At 49.2% G+C, this 19,108-nt stretch overlaps 2 protein-coding genes across 2 annotated transcripts in view; one reads left to right on the top strand and one right to left on the bottom strand.

The window, feature by feature from the left end:
- Nucleotides 1-19,108, top strand: part of LOC310672833 (uncharacterized protein) — a 35,559-nt gene that overhangs the window by 949 nt on the left and 15,502 nt on the right. The window contains exons 2-9 of the mRNA XM_083430489.1: nt 1,577-1,697; nt 2,310-2,392; nt 3,805-3,937; nt 4,072-4,155; nt 5,354-5,800; nt 6,400-6,874; nt 12,305-12,515; nt 12,825-12,844. Coding sequence (XP_083286615.1) covers nt 1,577-1,697; nt 2,310-2,392; nt 3,805-3,937; nt 4,072-4,155; nt 5,354-5,800; nt 6,400-6,874; nt 12,305-12,515; nt 12,825-12,844 — 1,574 coding nt within the window. The remainder of the gene's footprint in view (nt 1-1,576; nt 1,698-2,309; nt 2,393-3,804; nt 3,938-4,071; nt 4,156-5,353; nt 5,801-6,399; nt 6,875-12,304; nt 12,516-12,824; nt 12,845-19,108) is intronic.
- On the bottom strand, nt 11,091-15,133 carry LOC310670651 (uncharacterized protein). The gene is made up of 2 exons (XM_083426282.1): nt 13,749-15,133; nt 11,091-12,817 (listed from the first exon to the last, which is right to left on the bottom strand). The coding sequence occupies exon 1, from the start codon at nt 15,053-15,055 to the stop codon at nt 13,757-13,759; it is 1,299 nt and encodes a 432-aa protein (XP_083282408.1). The 5' UTR covers nt 15,056-15,133; the 3' UTR covers nt 11,091-12,817; nt 13,749-13,756.

Here is a 19,108-nt window from a genome sequence, read left to right as displayed (position 1 = left end):
CATTAATATAGGCTTGATCTACAGCAGAGGTTCCCAAACTGGTCCATGGACCACCAGTCTCCACAAGCTTCGTTCAGGCACAATAGGAATGGAGAAACCTCACGGGAATGCAAAACGTTTTTAAAAATAATAATAATTAAACATTTTTATTGAAAGTTCAGAAAGTACATAATTATATGTGCACTAAACATGGTGAGACGTAAATAAAAGAGAGAAAGTGAAAAAGAGAAACAGAACCTGTGTAGAAGGGAAAATAAAATGGGGGAGGGGGAAAACTCAAAACTGTATATTTTGCAAGGTTATTGTACCTCACAAATTCTTAACCTATTACAGTAGCTGTAAGAATGAATTCCAAAGATCATTGAATTTGTCCATGGCAAGTCTGCGTTTATATGCAGATTGTTCACATGTTGCGAGTTTGTATAAGTCTTCAATCCAGTCGTAGAAGGGGACCACATCTTAAGAATTGGGGCAGGGTTAGGGAGGGGGGGAAATCTCAAAATAGCCCAATGCTGACTTCTTTTGTGGGGCGGGGGAGGCTGGAAATTAAACAAAATAAGTCAAAAGTGTGGATCAATGCCGTTTTGGTGGTACCACCACTGGGGGCTGCAAAGTTGGTGCTGTTTAGTTGGTGCAGAAAAAGCCTATGATAGGGTCCCCTATTTGTGGAATGCCCTGCCTTCTTGCAAGGTATGTCTGTGCCCTTCATTCAGGTGAAATGTTGAAAATATTTCTGTTGACCCAGGTATTTGGTGGGTGAAAACCACTGTTCCTGACACACCTGAGATCACTGTTTTGAAATCGTAGTATCATTGAATTGTAGAGTTGTAGAAGGGACCCCAAGGGTCATCTAGTCCAACCCCCTGTAATGCAGGAATCCTGCCCAAAGCTGTCCCTGGGTGGGTTTGAACCAGCCTTCTGGTTAACAGCCAGGTACACTGACCCATTGTGCCACAAATGTTTTAACTGTTTTTAGGATGGTTTTGAAATAGTTTTCTATTTATATGTTTCCCTCTCTGGAGAAAGGGCAGGATTTAAATTGAAGGAAGGAAACAATAAAGTAAATAAATAAAGTTTCAAAAGTGATATACAGTGGTACCTCGGGTCACATACGCCTCAGGTTACAGACTCCGCTAACCCAGAAAAAGTGCTTCAGGTTAAGAGCTTTGCTTCAGGATGAGAACAGAAATCAGACTCTGGCAGCGCGGCGGCAGCTGGAGGCCCCATTAGCTAAAGTGATGCTTTAGGTTAAGAACAGTTTCAGGTTAAGAATGGACCTCCGGAACAAATTACTAAGTACTTAACCTGAGGTACCACTGTACAGCTCACTTCAAGTGAGTCAGGCCATTGTCTCCTGCTCTGGCCAGCAGCAGCTGTTTCCCACTACCTGATCCTTTTAAAGAACAAGACTAAAATGGGGACTTAGCTTGGGATCTTCTGCACTCCCCTCAACATTAAGCCACTTCCAGAGCAGTGTCCCCAAGGAAACAGGAGTTCAGAAATTGAGTATGGCCTCCATCCCTAATGTTTCTGTTTCAATCCACTTTATGGGATGCAATTTTCCTTGCTCTTTCAGGAGCCGTTGCAGAAGATGACCCAGAGTTTCTTGAGAGCAGAGGAGATGGCAGCCCACTCCACCGAGAGAGAGATCTGCAAGGAAGCAAAGCAGCAGGGTGATGGTGGTGCCACGCTTCTATGTAAGGGTTAAGTGACTCGCCATAGGCCGGCCGAGCAAGTGGGGCAGGCAGGTGGCTGAGGCAGGCCTTTCTATGCCCACCCCTCATCCCCCCCTTTGACCCCAACAGCTGCCACTGCTGATAGAAGGAAGTGTGCAGACAGAAAGGGAGGGAGGATGAAGGGGAGAAACATGAGCAGCAATTGGGGGAATCTTGGGACTGGGCAAACTGGGAGGGGAGGGAGGAGTTTGGGGTGAAATGTGAGGGGATGGAGATTGGTAATGGGGCAGGGGGTTGGCAGGTGGTCTGGATTTTTTGATGTTGCTGAGCAAGCTCTTTTTGTTGTGCAGAAGAGGGCAAAATAGGTAGTGCTAACACAACAACTCTGCCGGTCCAAGCAGCCCATTGGATTTGGCTGTTGTGCTCTGCTAAGAACAGGGTGTCCACAAGTGGAATGGCTGTTGTGATCTGTGGCTACCACAAGTGGATCTCCTCCTGTGTGTGTCCAAACTCTCTGATACTTGTAAGCCGCTTTGGTTATGTTTTGAGAAGGGATGGATCATGGAAATGACTGAAATAAATGGCAATACAAATGTTGCTTCTGAAAACATAACCTGTTCTTGTCTCTTACAGCCAGCAGAACACCATCCCAAAGTGTCTCTGCTCCCTTGCATTGCCCTGATGGATCAGAGCTGGCAGAAGGTGTCTTCGATGAGGTGGGCTCATGCGTTAGCTGTCCTGATGTCTCCCCTCCTCCTGCGGGCTCCTTTCTTTGCATCAAAAAGTTTTTTGAATTGGGCAGCTTTTTTCTGTCACCTTGCTGCCAAATTCAGAAGGCGCCATCTTTTTCATTTTAGTTTTTCCTATTGTTGACTGACTTGCCCAAAATGACCATGGAGGCCTGTCCAGCCTAATGAAGCCCATGGGCTATGATTTGCCAATGCTGCACTAACCCATAGGTTGTTCCACTGGCGGAGGCAGAGAGGGGAGGGGGGAGCACGGCTGCCCATCACGGCTGCCCCCCGCCTGTGTTGGGCGCCACGCCCCTGGGACGCACACCAGCCACGCCCCTGCCTGCTCTCCGCCCCCCCCGGTGCCGGAGCATGAAGCTCCTCCACTGGGTTGTTCAACAAACCATTGGTTGTCCTGCAAACAACCGGACAAGCAACAGTTTGTTTCTCCAAACTGTGTTTTAAGGTACTGGTGCCACTTCACTAAAAACCTTAGTTTCTATAGGAAGCAGATGCATATATGATAGTGAGGGACCTAAGGGGCTAGATTTAAGGGATTTAAGTGGCAGGAAGGGAGATTTTGGTAGGACATGAGGAGAAACATTTTGATGGTAAGAATTGCTGGAGATCTTCAATCCGAATCTGGAGAACTCTAGCTCTGAATCTCCTGCACCAAGCAGGAAATTATACTGGTTGGCTAAGAAGGTATTTTCCAGGTCACATCCATGCCATATATAATGATCTCTGGCAATCAAGCAGCCTAATAAGCAGCAATGAGTCCCCATCAGTTTTATGTAAGTTTATTTACAAGAAGAAACATATCCAGAGCCCAGTCTTCCCGCCTGCTCTCATTAACAGTAGTTGCTCAGTCTGTCTCATTGTCCCTTCCCCAACAGGAAGAACCCCAAAATCGAGCTGTTCTTCTCCTTCCCTTCCGTTGTTCTCTGAGCTTCTCCCATCTTCTAGTACGGGGACTGAACGGCTGGCCTGTCTCCTCCCCACTCCCAGAAGACACAGACTCAGACTTTGGCTTATCTGATGGTTGCCTGCCAACGCTCTGGCTGACTTCCAACTCTTCCTCTCCTTGGGAGCTAACAGCTTCTTCCTTGGGAAGGAGTGGGGCTGGGCTGTCCTCTCTAAACTCTGTTTAGTTTCTGAGGCCGACTCTTCTGCTGTGCTCGGGGTGGGGGACACATTTCTGACACCATGCCTTTAAAAGCACCTGCCAAGGAATCCTTACAACTGCTGCTTATTCCTCATACAGTTACAGTTCCCAGCACCCAGAACAAACAACAGTGCATCCAGGTTTCTTTGGAGGGAACAAATTAGCTTTAAATGTATGGCATGAATGTGACCTGTCTACAGTTCTGTATTCAGAGCAGGAAACCCTCTTGTAGTTTCAGGGGACAGTTGATTTGAAGGGTGCAACTGCCTTGTCGGATACAACAGAGAAGGCTGTGCTCAATCCCATTCAGAGCCCTGTGTACTGGAAAGTTTTGATGGAGGAGGATGAGACCGTTGCTTTCTCAGGTAAATGTCTCAAGCATATGTACACTGCTGTCACACCCCAAAAGCACTGGATATGTCTGACATCCATATTTCTCCCAGTTGTGAGACAAACTCCTCTTTTCTCCCCATTCATCAATTTTGTCTCCAACCTGTAGGAGGACCAGTGGTCTTCCCCAGCCTGGTTGGACAAGAAAAATTAGTATTTCTCCCAAACTCTGAGCATAAAGATACATTCCCAGGTAAGACTCTCTCAGGTAAGGGTAATCACAGAGACTCCATGGCTACATCCTGGTGGCGATGAGTACATAGGCAACAGCCTGAAACCACATCAGTGTCTCGCCCCATCTAATCCAATACTACCTGCTCTGACTTGCAGGCGCAATTCAGAGTCTAAAACACAGAGAAGGTCCTTTCCCATCCCCCTGCTTCTCAAGATCCTTTATTAGTTAGAGGAGAGCAGAGACTGAGATGGAGATATTGGCTGTGTTTGTACTTCCAGTAATCTTGTTAGGGGGATGTTGTTGTTTAGTCGTTCAGTCGTGTCCGACTCTTCGTGACCCCATGGACCAGAGCACGCCAGGCACCCCTGTCTTCCACTGCCACCCACAGTTTGGTCAGATTCATGTTTGTAGCTTCGAGAACACTGTCTAACCATCTCGTCCTCTGTCGTCCCCTTCTCCTTGTGCCCTCCATCTTTCCCAACATCGGGGTCTTTTCCAGGGTGTCTTCTCTTCTCATGAGGTGGCCAAAGTATTGGAGCCTCAGATTCACGATCTGTCCTTCCAGTGAGCACTCAGGGCTGATTTCCTTAAGAATTGATGCGTTTGATCTTCTTGCAGTCCATGGGACTCTCAAGAGTCTCCTCCAGCACCATAGTTCAAAAGCGTCAATTCTTCGGCGATCAGCCTTCTTTATGGTCCAGCTCTCACTTCCATACATCACTACTGGGAAAACCAGTAGTGGGGATAGTGGTCCCTATTATTCCCATATCACAGGAGAAGAATGTAAGAAAGAGAGCCTTCCATGATCAAATCCTGCACCCTAGCCCAGCACCTTATTTCCCCTACTGTGTCCCTTGGAAAACTACAAGCAGGACCATGAGAAGAGCAAACCAGCTCATATGATTCCCAGCAACTGATACCCAGATGCAAGACTGCGGCTGATATTGACATTACCATCATGACCAGTTCTGCTAGATTAGGCCTAAGAACCATCTAGTCCAGTATATTTTTCTGGCAGCAGCCAAGCAGATGCCCATGGGAATCCCATGAGCAGGACCTGAGCAACTGATTATCGCTGGCATATTTTCTCTGGACAGCAGATATTGAGGCCGGGTGTTCAGGGTTTGCTCAAAGCTCAGCTCTCTTTACAATGCAGAATTGGCTCTTGTATAAAATAGCAATGATCCCCCCCTGTGTTTTCTCACCTTCACGACAGGAAGGAGCATGAACAGGAAGGAGACTGAAAATTCTCAGCAAGGAATCCCTGAGCGACAAGGCCCATCTGTGATACGATCAGGAGACCCCCAGGACACTGTTCCCTTGAGTCCTGGTGTTTCCCTGAGTCCTGGAGTGATGTGGCCTCAAATGAGTGACCGAGGGATGAAGCAGGGAGAGCCGACTCTGCATGGTATGAGCCAGGAGTTTGCAGAAGGAATCGCAGATCCACCACAAGAGAAAAAACTCCGTCGCGGGTCCAGAACTTGCTCCTCAAACCTCGTTCAGCACAGGCAGATTCACACGCGGGAAGGACTTTACCAGTGCTTTGAGTGCGAGAAAACCTTCTGTGGGATACATGCCCTTGCTGGCCACCAGAGAGTCCACAAGACCAAGATGGAGCCCAGAGGCAAGAAGCAACTGCTTGCCAGGGCATCTCTCACCAAAGGTCAGAGATTACTTTGAGGCTGCAGATATGATCAGACAAATAGACTTGTGGAAACCTGCTTTGTTGGGGGGGGGTTTGCGGGGGGGGGGGAGTCCAGCAACTGGAGCTGAGGGCAAAACAGTGCTTCCTCAGAACAGCTGCTGGGGACTTAATTGCAACTTTGATTTCAGATTTGACCACCACTGAGGCCAATCCAGTTGCCCAGTTTTCCTTGTATTATATACATTCATTAAGTTACATTAATGTTTCCCATATTATGCCCTTTCAGAAGTAGCTCAGTAGGTGGGGCAGAGTTGCTATGCCAGCTTCCCAGCAGGTGGGTTATTGCTGCTTACCAGGCAATAGATGGATGAGGAGGTTGGCATGGTGCAAACACACCAGCAGAGAGAGCCAGACCAGTGCTCTTGCCAGTGCCTTTGCACCACACTGACCTTTCCCCTCTCCCTCCTGGTGAGCAACAGCAATCCGCCTGCCAGGAAGTTATAATAATGGATTTGCCCCACCCAGCGCAACACCTCTATGTAAGTTTCATTCTCTGTGTTGGAGAATTGTGTCTCATATTCAGAGGGGTTAATTCAACTTTCTCTCCATCCTTGTAGGAAATGAGGGGCTAAGTAAGTTCAGGGTGGAGACTCCTCGGCAGGAAAGGAACGAGAGAGAGAGTATATCTAATGGAAGGATAGCAGAATTTCCTCAGAGTAAGATGACACTGGCTCAAGAACCAGAATGGGAACCTGAAGGGCAGCAGGGAAAGAAGACACAAAAAAAGCCCATCAAGCTGTTAGAAGGCCGCAAGTCCCCAAAGGAAACTGTGGCGCACATGTGGGTGAAAAAATTGTCGTACTCCTCCCAGCCTGGGAATGTGTGCCGCAGCACACCAGGGTTTGTAATCCAGGAAACTCCTCCTACAGAGAAGGCACTCTATCAATGTCCCTCGTGTGGCAAAACCTTAATGAACAATGTTTGTCTTGAAGATCATCATAGGCTCCATATAGGAGATGCCTTATGGATGCCCACAGTGTGGGGAAAAGTTTCACTGGAGAAACTGTGTGTTCAAACATTTGTGGATCCATAGTGGGGAGAAAACGTTCACATGTGGTAGAAGCTTTCGTTGGAAAACCGGGTTGAGAACACACCGGGAGACTTGTACAAGGAATTGTTCTAAACGAAACTTGATTTAGTTTGAAATTGGACCATGCAGGCAAAGGTACAGGGCTGTGCAAGCACTGGCTATCTTTGGTGATGCCTGTGACCCCTCTTCGGCCTGGCCACATTTTTCCTGCCCCAGTGTCTGACCTGATATCGTGCATGGTATCGGGTGTAGGGCCTATGGGCATGGCTGTGCCAAAATGGCCTTGTGAGCCAAATTAGGGAGGTCTGATGGGCCTAAATTGGCCCATGGCCTGGTGGCTCCCTACTCCTGCTTTAGAGAGTGTTTCATTGGCCATCAGAGAATCCACACAGGAAAGAAAGCCTATGGATGCTTTGAGAGAGGAAAAAGCTTATAGTGAGAAGTTGTAGATATTAAACCTCTGACTGTAAAATTTGATGGGTGCAGGAGAGATATAGAGCACCACTTGATTCCCCAACACCACTCTGTCATTTCCCCCAACCTGAATCTGACTTCACTTGTTGCAATGGTGAGAGTGATGGGTTGCTTGAGTGTTTGTGGAGGCTTGTAATCTGTAAAGCTTGATCTGTGCTTCTATATGAAGACACATTGCTTTTCGCCCATTTTCTTTCTTCCTGGTTGTTTCCTTGAAGAATGTTTTGTAGAACATTTGTTGATGCACAAATCCAGAGGAACAGTCATGTGAATCACCAGAGAGCAGGGAGAATGTTGCTTGTTCTGATGTAAAAAGAAGCTTAATGCTGTACGATCGTATCTTGTACAAGGGCTACATTCTGGGGATGGTGCATGTATACAAAAACACGCATATGCAAACCACCCTCTTGAAACTGCCCCTGTGAGACCATCCTTACCTTCCAAGGAAGAGCAGAGAGCTTTTAAGCTCTCCAGCTTGCTTACCAGCCCGGTGAGTAAGCTTGGGGATCCATGGCTCTGTCTGAGTTCCTGCAAGAGCATCCCAGAGCCTGGTAAGCAAGACAACGCTTAAAAGCTTCTTCATGCCAGGAAAGCGTGGCACAAAACGAGCTTTTAAGCTCTTCTCTTCACATGCAATTAATTTGTTCAATTTCAACTGGACGGATTTCAACTGTACAAGGCTGAAATCTTCCAATTTAATTTTGAGCAAGATGCCTATGGTACTGTAATTGACATTTGAATCTAGGCATAGTCAACCTGGCGTAATCCAAATAGTGTGGGATTCCAACTCTCATCAGCCACAGCCAACCGACATGGCTGGGATGATGGAAGTTGTAGTTCTAACCAAGTAGGAAAATAGACCTTGTTACACACCCAGAAGAATCAATAGACCCTATAACACCCTGTTCTGATACATGTGCAGATAGAGATGCAAAGTTATGTGTGCCCTGTTAAAATGTGGCAGCTGGGGGGCAAGGAGGAATTGTTGAATTACTTTTTGTCTATTAAAAATGGCTTTGAAGTTTCAAAATCAGTGGAGTGACTTCTTTTACTTAACCTCTTGTACTTACAAGCTAATTCTTAAGCCCCACTGATCTTAATGTGACTTATTTTTCAGTAAACACATGCTTAGGTTTGCAATCCAAGGTGCTGGTTTTTATTAGTTAAACCTTAAAACATTCCAGCTCTTAGTTAGGATGCCCATATGAAACTCTTCCAAATTAATCCCTACAAAACAACAAGTGAGACCTTTTCAACTTCTATAAGTCAGTCTCAGCAACAAGCAGGAACTTTTCTGTTTTGGCCCCCAGGATCTGTGGTGCTCTTTGAAAGTCACTCTGTTTATTCCCCAAAGATTTTGGCAAATTGACTCACCCCCCCCCAACCCAGCTGCACTGCCTTTCTGTTGCTGCTGATATAGTTTTAAAGCTGGGGTTATCAAATTTTCTACCCGCAGGCCCCTTTTGAGATGGCTGAAAATTACAGAGGGTCACAAGTCACATTTCCCTAAGAGTCTTTCTTCCAAATATTATCACTGATTGATCCTGAAGCAAGCAGCTTGTCCAGCTTTCCAAACTCTGGGGATCCTTAGATGTTTGTTGGAGGAGCTGGGATTCTCAGTGACAGAATCAGTCGTGACTTTTTTGACAGCTACGTATGTATGTACGTCAGAGCCTGGGAGCCTGCAGAGAAGTAGAAGTTGGCAACTCAGGTAGACAGGAAGAAGCCAACCCTGTTTTCCCTTTTGTGTCTCTGGTTAGCCATGCCTCTGCTTCTCCTGAGCTGCCTCCTCTTTGGGTTCTTCCCCCCTTCCCACTAATAACTGCCTCTTTCCCCTCAGCCATTTTCATTCATTTCATGTATTGTATACCTATGCCAGGGACGCGGGTGGCGCTGTGGGTTAAAGCCTCAGTGCCTAGGGCTTGCCGATCGAAAGGTCAGCGGTTCGAATCCCCGTGGCGGGGTGCGCTCCCGTTGTTCGGTCCCAGCGCCTGCCAACCTAGCAGTTCGAAAGCACTCTCGGGTGCAAGTAGATAAATAGGGACCGCTTACTAGCGGGAAGGTAAACGGCGTTTCCGTGTGCTGCTCTGGCTCGCCAGAGCAGCGATGTCACGCTGGCCACGTGACCCGGAAGTGTCTTCGGACAGCGCTGGCCCTTGGCCTCTTTGAGTGAGATGGGCGGACAACCCTAGAGTCTGTCAAGACTGGCCCGTACGGGCAGGGGTACCTTTACCTTTTATACCTATGCCACTTTTCACTCACACGAGTCACAAAGTGACTCACAAGCAATAACATAATAAGGTAAAGGGACCCCTGACCATTAGGTCCAGTCGTGACCGACTCTGGGATTGCAGCGCTCATCTCGCTTTATTGGCCAAGGGAGCAGGCGTACAGCTTCCGGGTCATGTGGCCACCATGACTAAGCCGCTTCTGGCGAACCAGAGCAGCGCATGGAAACGCCGTTTACCTTCCCGCCAGAGAGGTACCTATTTATCTACTTGCACTTTGACGTGCTTTCGAACTGCTAGGTTGGCAGGAGCAGGGACCAAGCAACAGGAGCTCACCCCCTCGCAGGGATTCGAACCGCCAACCTTCTGATCGGCAAGTCCTAGGCTCTGTGGTTTAACCTACAGCGCCACCCACGTCCCTAATAACATAATAGAACATCACAATTATAGAATAATTATCAAATCAGTAAAACAACCACCTTCTATAAAGCACTATTGTTATAAGAATTCTAAGGTCTCAAATATAGAATATTCATAAATGCAAATATTATAATAATGTTTAGGTCTTATATGTATATAATAAATGTTCATAAATGTACCAAGCAAACAAATATATAAATATATAAATCACATGTCTAAAACCCACAGGAAAAGTCCTAAAGCCATTTTGACTCTTTCAGTCACCTCAAATATTTCTCAACAAGGTTGAAGGAAATGCAGAAACCTCCCCATTGTCTCTGTCCTGACAAATGTGCTTTAAGGGCACATTTAAGGTGTGAATAGGGTGAGCCTGTGACCTGGCTCAGGAATTAAGTATTATCATTACAAAAGAATAGCAAGGCTCCCCAGGTAATCCAATCAAGTGAACATTAACAGGTAACTTGGCAGACAAGGTAGAAACAATGCACTCAGATTTCTGTTGCCGCCTTCTGTGATGTATGTATGATGTTTCTGGGGGTGCTCTTGGACTCCAGGGCGGGCAATTTAAAATGGCTGGGGTGGTCCTCCTCTCTCCTGCGTGTGGGGGAGCATCCTGTTGCAACAGTTAATAAAGATCAGGCTTACTAGCTGCTTTGCTTCTCAATATTCTCTGTTTGGTCTCTGTTATTTTCTCCTACGATAGCGAACCTACAAAAGGACTCTATATGGGCTCTTGGGTACCCCATAAGGGAAAAGAAGCAGTTTTTTTTTACTTACATCACACACATATCTAAATATATAAACCATGTGTCTAAAATGTTGTTGTTGTTGTTTAGTCGTTCAGTCGTGTCTGACTCTTCGTGACCCCATGGACCAGAGCATGCCAGGCACTCCTGTCTTCCACTGCCACCCGCAGTTTGGTCAGATTCATGTTTGTAGCTTCGAGAACACTGTCTAACCATCTCGTCCTCTGTCGTCTCCTTCTCCTTGTGCCCTCCATCTTTCCCAGCATCAGGGTCTTTTCCAGGGAGTCTTCTCTTGCGTGGCGAGTTCCCGCCCCCCACCAGGATAAATAAAGACACGAGACACCATGATATAAGGTTAAATGGGCGAATTAGGCCACAACTTTATTGAATTCAGGAATGAGAGGCATTGGCTTAGGCATTGGCCCTACCGACTATCCGGCTCCAGCCCATTTGCTGGAGACACGGTGAAGGGTTAACACCTTAGTGGGGGAGTCACCCGCCGAGGCACGTCAGCTAGGAGCTCCCCCGGTCACCGCTCTGGGGCGTGCCTTCGGCCCACACCTCCATAGGCTTCGGACAGGGCCACGCCCCCCGGAATCCTTTAACGGACCACCCTTCGTTCACTGGGGGGAGGTGATGGCGTTCCTCCCCCCCCACACGCATCCTCTGAACCCCTTCTTACCAATGCCTACCGCCAATGCCGAGAAGTTGTGACGAGTTGCTACGAGGTAGGCGAAAAACCAAAAGGCTGGAAATCGCCAATTGGGAAAAATTCCTACCATGCCCCTTGCGGCGACAGACCGAGGTCCATAGCAAGGTCAGAGACCTACCTAACGCCTACCTAAAGGGAGGGAGGGCGGGCAAACGTGGGGTCCCAGCCGGCGAAAGGAGGGCGAGCCTCCTCGCCCCGGCGCTAAATAGGGGCAAGCCCCGCCCCCTAAGCCAGCTGATTGGGAGGGAAGCCCCCGGGATTCCCATTCCTATTCTCGCAGGGGCTGAACCAGCCCCTGCTCATGTGGGGGGGCGTGACGCCCGCAACCCCACCTCCTGGGGCAAGCCGGAAGTGGCTTTGCGTGGCGAGTTCCCGCCCCCCACCAGGATAAATAAAGACACGAGACACCATGATATAAGGTTAAATGGGCGAATTAGGCCACAACTTTATTGAATTCAGGAATGAGAGGCATTGGCTTAGGCATTGGCCCTACCGACTATCCGGCTCCAGCCCATTTGCTGGAGACACGGTGAAGGGTTAACACCTTAGTGGGGGAGTCACCCGCCGAGGCACGTCAGCTAGGAGCTCCCCCGGTCACCGCTCTGGGGCGTGCCTTCGGCCCACACCTCCATAGGCTTCGGACAGGGCCACGCCCCCCGGAATCCTTTAACGGACCACCCTTCGTTCACTGGGGGGAGGTGATGGCGTTCCTCCCCCCCCACACGCATCCTCTGAACCCCTTCTTACCAATGCCTACCGCCACACGAGCGCACGCTCGCCGCCAATCCTCTCATGCCTGAAACCAATCCCTTATACCCTTCGCTACCTCCTTCAGCCAAACATCATTCCCAGCATCGGACAGATGCACGCCATCAAACCGGTAGAGGGCCTCGTTGTTGTAACGTATGCCCGGGTGTTCCACCACCTTTCCACCCAGGGCTGCCACTCTACGCACCACCGCCCGATCCAGGGCTCTCCTGGCCCTATTCATGGCTATCGGGCACCTGCTGTCTCTCCAAACCCGCCTTTCCATCAACGAGGCCCAAATGATTGTGATATTTGGGTAGGAGGCCTTGAGCTCCTCAAAATCACTAATTATATGCCACTGTAGGTCAACTGCCTTTCTGTATGCCAGGTCATTCTCCCCCAACTGTATGAGTAAAGCGTCTGGGGGCCCCTCCCTTGCTGCTTTGGCCTTAACCGCGGGCAACATCTCAGCCCAGCGCATCCCCCTCCGGGAAACCCAGGATATAGCAATTGTGGGCGGTAAACCCAGGCGTGGTCCCAAACCCGAACTGATGGCGCGGACCTTGGCCCAATGCACAATACTGTGCCCGATTATCCAAACGCGTACCCCCATGTTTCCTGTAAGAAATTGAAGAACACGCTATGGTCAGTCAAACCATGTGATGCATCACAGATTATTTCTAACATAACGTTTATAAGCATCAGACTTCCAGCGGCCTAGGTCCTTAATCCTCTCTGCAGTGAGGCCCAAATGCATCGCTGTGGTGGCCGCCCCTATCCTAAAGGAGTGTGCTGCGAAATCTGCGGGCGGAAGGCCACATGCAGCCAGTGCTAATCGCATAACCCGAGTGAACTGGTGACGCGTCAGGGGTAAGCCATCTGCATGAATCAATAATGGCCCCGCTGAATTGGCCCTCAAATATAAGAAGCGCCTAGTGTCCTTAACTGGACACGGGCCTGCTTGCCCGGTTGCCAGAAGCCGCACTAGGGCCCCCCTCCCGTACTGATCAGTCTTGGAGCTACGTATCCGCAAGACCAGGTCGTCTTGCGAGAGCGTAACGTCGCTTAAAAGCAACCCCCGGGAGGAAGCGCGCTGCCCTACTTCATATACAACCTCCCCAACGCGCAAGGCCCCGAAAAAGGCGATGGAATATGCCGCTGAAAATAAGCGCGCCTCATACTTTGACCAGCAGACAGTTCTCAATTTTTTATGGATTTTGTAAAGGATGTCAAATGATATCGGCCTTCTTGTATCGCAGGTTGGGGGCTGTAGCCTACGCCAACCCTCTAAGGTTCTCCGCACTACAAAATCGGCACATGGGTCAGATGCAAATAGCACCTTGCAGAAGAACGATATAGCTGCAGCCTGTATGTTTAGGGTTTTCGGGGCGCGCCCTAAGCGTCTCAAGTGTACTAGGTAGGACAAAACCTCTGATGTAATGGGAGGAGCACTACTCCTGGTGGGATAGGTTTTGCTGCGGAATTTTAAGAAGTCCGCCCAGGCCTTATTATATGATCTTAGCGTGGAGGGTGCCAATGAGGCCAATACTCCCTGGATCACTTCTGGCTCCCAGGACTCGGGTCGCCAAGACTCCACAGATGTTCCGGGAACGCCTGAGGAAGCGGCTGCGCGTCCGGTGCTAACGAGCGGAAGCGGTCCATCTGAAAGCGAGATAAAGCATCCGCGATGTCATTGTTTACACCAGGCACAAATTTGGCGGAGAAGTGAATATTGAGCTCCAGACACCGAAGAACAAAGGAACGCAGAAGAACTCCTACCCTTGGGGACCGCGCTGCCTGCCTGGAAAGGACTGCCACCACTGCCTGGTTGTCAGTGTGAAAACATACCCTATGATTGCTGAGGACTTCGGACCACAGGTGGACTGCCACTACGATTGGGAAGAATTCTAAGAAGGTTAGATCTCTTGTAATGGGGCCACCCTGCCAGGCAGCAGGCCAGCGCTGGGCACACCATTGCCCTCTAAAATAGACGCCAAACCCAAGGGACCCAGAGGCGTCCGAATGCACCTGGAAGTCAACCTGCAGCGACAAGTTGTCCTGCCACAAGGAAATACCGTTATAATTTTCCAAGAACTTTAACCAGACTTCCAGGTCGGACTTCACCTCCCTGGACAAGCGAACCCTGTGGTGAGGGGAACGCAAACCCGCTGACAGCCTTGCAATGCGACTGCAGAATGGCCGGCCCGGGGAAACCACGCGACAAGCGAAATTCAAATGGCCCAGCAGGGACTGGATCTGCCTAAGGGTGACTTTTCTTAAGGGGAGTAGCTGGCGGATGGTGTCCCCTAGTGCTATCAATTTCTCCCTTGGAAGCTTAGAAGTCTGAGCGACAGTGTCCAATTCAATTCCCAAGTAAACCATGGTGGTAGCGGGGCCCTCTGTTTTGTCGGCGGCTAGCGGAACTCCCAGCTCCCCCGCTAATGATATGAAGGCTTTAAGGAGCTCTGAGCACTTGGGCCTACTATCAGCCACGAGGATGAAGTCGTCCAAATAGTGCGACACCCCCTCGGAGCCAGTTCTAAAGCGCAGCGCCCAGTCCAGGAAGGTGCTGAATGTCTCAAAGGCTGCACAGGCCACTGAACAACCCATGGGCATTGCTTTGTCGACAAAATAAGCTCCCTCAAATTTAAAGCCAAGCCACCGGAAGTCTTGGGGATGAACTGGAAGGAGCCTAAAAGCAGATTCGATGTCGCATTTTGCTAGCAGCGCACCCTTACCAAATTTGCGTATAAGCTTGACCGCTTGGTCAAAGGTGGCATATCTCACCGTGCATAGTTCATGCGGTATCGCATCATTAACAGACCCTCCCCTTGGGTAGGAAAGGTTGTGAATCATGCGATACTCACCAGGCGCTTTTTTAGGGACTATGCCTAGCGGAGATATGTGTAAACCTGCTATTGGAGGAACTGAGAAGGGGCCAGCTACCCTTCCTGCCTTTATTTCTTTGTTGATCTTTTTCCGGGCAACCTCTGGCATGTCTCTCACTGATTTTTGATTTGGTGGGTCCCCGGAGTTGGGGGGAAAGGCTACTGGGATCCTGAAGCCGGTGCTGAAACCTTCCCGCAAATACGCAGCAGCAGTTCTGTTGGGATAAAGGGCTAGGAGGTTCTTTAGAGGAATCAACTTAATGGGGGAACAGGCCAGGTTCAGATTGCAGTTACTGCCTGTTCCCCTGAGGTCCAAATGGGGCTCCATGAGCCCCTCTGGATCCCTGGTTGAACGCACCCCTGCCGCCTCGAAAGGGCTGCCTCCCTTTCAAACAGGCCGTGGCTGGGTGGTTGCCAAGGCACTTTTCGCACTCATGACTATACTTACACACCGGCCGCGCACAAACCCCTCTGTTATACTCCCAACATAGACGCCGCTGCTTCGGGACGGTCTTCCAGGATTTTACCGATTCGTGGAGCTTCTTGTCTACGAACGGGCCCACGTGCTCTGACCAGAAGTTCTGGTCCTTCAGGTCCCAGCGCGTGGAAGACAGCTGTGACGCATTTCTGCGGAAATCTTCATCGTAGTTTAAAGCGGCAATATCGCCTGCTAAATCCCGTGCCCTCCTGACATGAGCCATGTAGGCAATCAGGTGCATCGCCCGTTTTGGATAAGCAGCACTCACGACACCCATGTAGACTTGGAAGCCATCCAGCCAGTTGTCAAAAGTGCGCTCGGCTCTAGGTGCCCTGTACCTGCGTTTCCCGTATTTGCGCCTTTTTTCCCCTCTACCTGTAAGCTTAGCTGGAGGCAATAATCTAAATATATCAATAAATTCCCCGTTGAGGATCTTATTCCTCTTTCTTTGTGATAAATGACTACCCACAATGAAATCTGTGGACTGATGCGTGGACGTTTTAACATCCGGGACCAATGCCCCGTCCTTCCATTCGAGGGTCCCATTGAATGATTTACGATAGGAATTGGCCCTTCTTTCATGGACCCATAGAGGCAAACCCACAGAATCCTCCCCGTGGCCCCAATATTCCTCCACGGGGACCTCACTATCGGAATCAGACGATGAGGAGGAGGTACCTGAGTCGTCTTCCGATTCCGACCGCCTACTCTTCTTACTCTTCTTGCTGGCGTGCTTCCTCTTCTCCTTCCTCTTCCCTGAGCGGCCCTCCGGTGCCCCCTGCAACGGCCGGCTGAGCGACTGATCCACCTGCAGTCCCTGGGCCTCATCTGAAGAGGAATCGGATGCACCCTCGGCCGGTGCCACCTGCTGTGGGGGGTTCTGGAAAAAACTAGGGACACCTGGATCCCCCTGTTGGATTACTGTTGTAGCCACATGTGCAGCGGCCTTGCCCTTCCTGCCGCCCTTCTGCCCCCCTTTTGACTTGCCTGAGCCGCACTCAGTACTGCCGCTGTGGCTGCGGAAGTACTGGGAAGAACTACCTCGATTAATTGAGTGTCCGGAATGAAATCCTGGGTCAGCACCATTGGTGCCATTGGCGGTGCTACTGCTGCGACTGGTGCCACTGCTGCTGGAGCCGCTGGTGCCGACACCATCTGAACCGCTGGGGTTGATGTTACTGGTGCCAGCGAAGCCGCTGTCCCCGGTACCACTGTTGCTTGGGCGGCGGACCTTTGCCTATAAAATTCTTGGAAAGATGCAAAAAACTGCGCAAGAGCCTGCGGGTTACTAGGTATAACAAAGGGTTGGGACTCCTCCTGGTTACCCTGCGCCCTGCGTGGGGTCCCAGCCGGCGAAAGGAGGGCGAGCCTCCTCGCCCCGGCGCTAAATAGGGGCAAGCCCCGCCCCCTAAGCCAGCTGATTGGGAGGGAAGCCCCCGGGATTCCCATTCCTATTCTCGCAGGGGCTGAACCAGCCCCTGCTCATGTGGGGGGGCGTGACGCCCGCAACCCCACCTCCTGGGGCAAGCCGGAAGTGGCTTTCTCATGAGGTGGCCAAAGTATTGGAGCCTCAGCTTCACAATCTGTCCTTCCAGTGAGCACTCAGGGCTGATTTCCTTAAGAATGGATGGGTTTGATCTTCTTGCAGTCCATGGGACTCTCAGGAGTCTCCTCCAGCACCATAATTCAAAAGCATCAATTCTTTGGTGATCAGCCTTCTTTATAGTCTTGTATGTTACAAGTTATTGAGCATTATATAAGGCAGCCAGCTTCACTGTTGTTCAGAGAGACTTAGAGCAGTGCTAACTGCTGTAATAAAGGGCTGTTGCTTAAAAGAGCTGTGTCTGTCACCCACCTTTCCCACTATACAACAAAAAGGTGTGTGGTTTGTTTGTTTTTATGCAAAGCTTCAAAGAGTTAAACCCAGAGAAGGTTGTTTCCTAGAGAGGCCCACCAAGGATTGCAGAGAGGAAGCATGCAAAACAGTGAAGCCTCCCTTCCTATTATGCCAGGGATGTTCCCCAAAGGGACTAGAGCTACTATGAGGTCCTTATAATATTTCCGGTAGTCAATTCAACAGATTTCCACCCTAACATTCAATGCAAGGGGTATATAATGCAGAGACAGGAAAAAAACATATTGTTACTTTCACAAAACACCTATGTGAGATGCAAGGTTGTCACCAGACTTGCCAAGGAACAAATCGATGCCACATTGCGCCCACAGAAAAATATTTGTTGCTGGGGGCCACTAGGGGGCGCATCAGAAGATGGCTGACAATAACATCTCTCCGACCCACACGAGGTAATTTGGAGGCTGTGATGGGAGTAAATAGCCTCCCTACCCCCCCAGGATTGTGTGTGGGGGAAACTGCCCTTGCCTGCTGTGCCCTATACCACCCCCCGATTTTGTGGGGATGGGGGCACTAGGCACAATGCCCTCCTGTGGGATTACGGCGCTCCTGGACGCCGTCTCTGATTCGCGCCACTAGCGGCAAGAACTTCAAAAGAAACAATTTGGATGAAGGAATGCACATATTTCAAGGAAGGAGGGGGAGTAAAGACTGCTAACAGAAGAGATCTCTGATAAATCAAGATGACTCGGAGGAACAAGGATAGATTACGAGAAGATACGCTAAGACTCGGTATGGCAAAGGGGCTGATGGGGGAGGGGGGGGGAAAAACTTCCCTTTCTTTCCTTTATGTGATTAAACAAGAACCCCCCCCCCCCAAGTCAGGAATGTCGATTTAAGGACTTAAGCTGTGGATTTAAGGCTGTGTGGAGATAAACTTTCGAACCAAAGCATGTTTTAAGAAGAGCGTGGAATGTATAAGGGCTTTGGAATGACGCAGTTAAAAATATCGTCGCCATATTGGGAAGTTCTGTCGGAGGTCTTGAGTCTGGGAGGAGAAATAGAGAAATAGAGCTGTTTTTATACTGTGGATGAAACTCCTCAGAGGGACTTAAGATTGACAGTTCTGCAATTAATGATGGAAAGAGCGATGTTATCTATGAAGGCGATGATATATGGAAACCATCTCGATTTGAGGATTGTAAGAATGGAAAAATTCACACAGGATTATTATTGGTGTTTATCGGCTTAAGGAGACTATCAGAAGAGATCATAAAGAAAAAAGAGAAAATATATGAACAAGATGTGATGTGGAAACCGCAAGATAAGACTGGATAGAATTATGAACTTTGTTTGGACTGATTTGGACATTAATGCAGCAGCAAGAAGATGATCAGAATCCCCCTTCGGATCTTGAAATATGGGTCCCCTCAACAAAATTTAAAATTCGGCTTTGTAATTCGGAATTTGTGTGATGTGATTTGATCTGATTGGCCGGTTAATAAAAATTATTTTTTTAAAAAAGAAGAAAAGTCTTTGTTGCTTTCAGACAAATACCAGCTGTAGAGGCTGTGTGCCTTTTTCTGGTCCTCTGTGAAATTCCATTAGGAGCAGAGGGATAAGAATCTGGAGTTGAGCAAAGAGGTAAACTCTCTTTCTTGGTTTATTGCAGGAACAGAAGATGGCAAAAA

The sequence above is a fragment of the Podarcis tiliguerta genome (assembly GCF_965153285.1).
Source record: "Podarcis tiliguerta genome assembly, chromosome: 2".
Lineage (NCBI taxonomy): Eukaryota > Metazoa > Chordata > Lepidosauria > Squamata > Lacertidae > Podarcis > Podarcis tiliguerta.
This window is presented reverse-complemented; position numbering and strand designations above follow the sequence as displayed.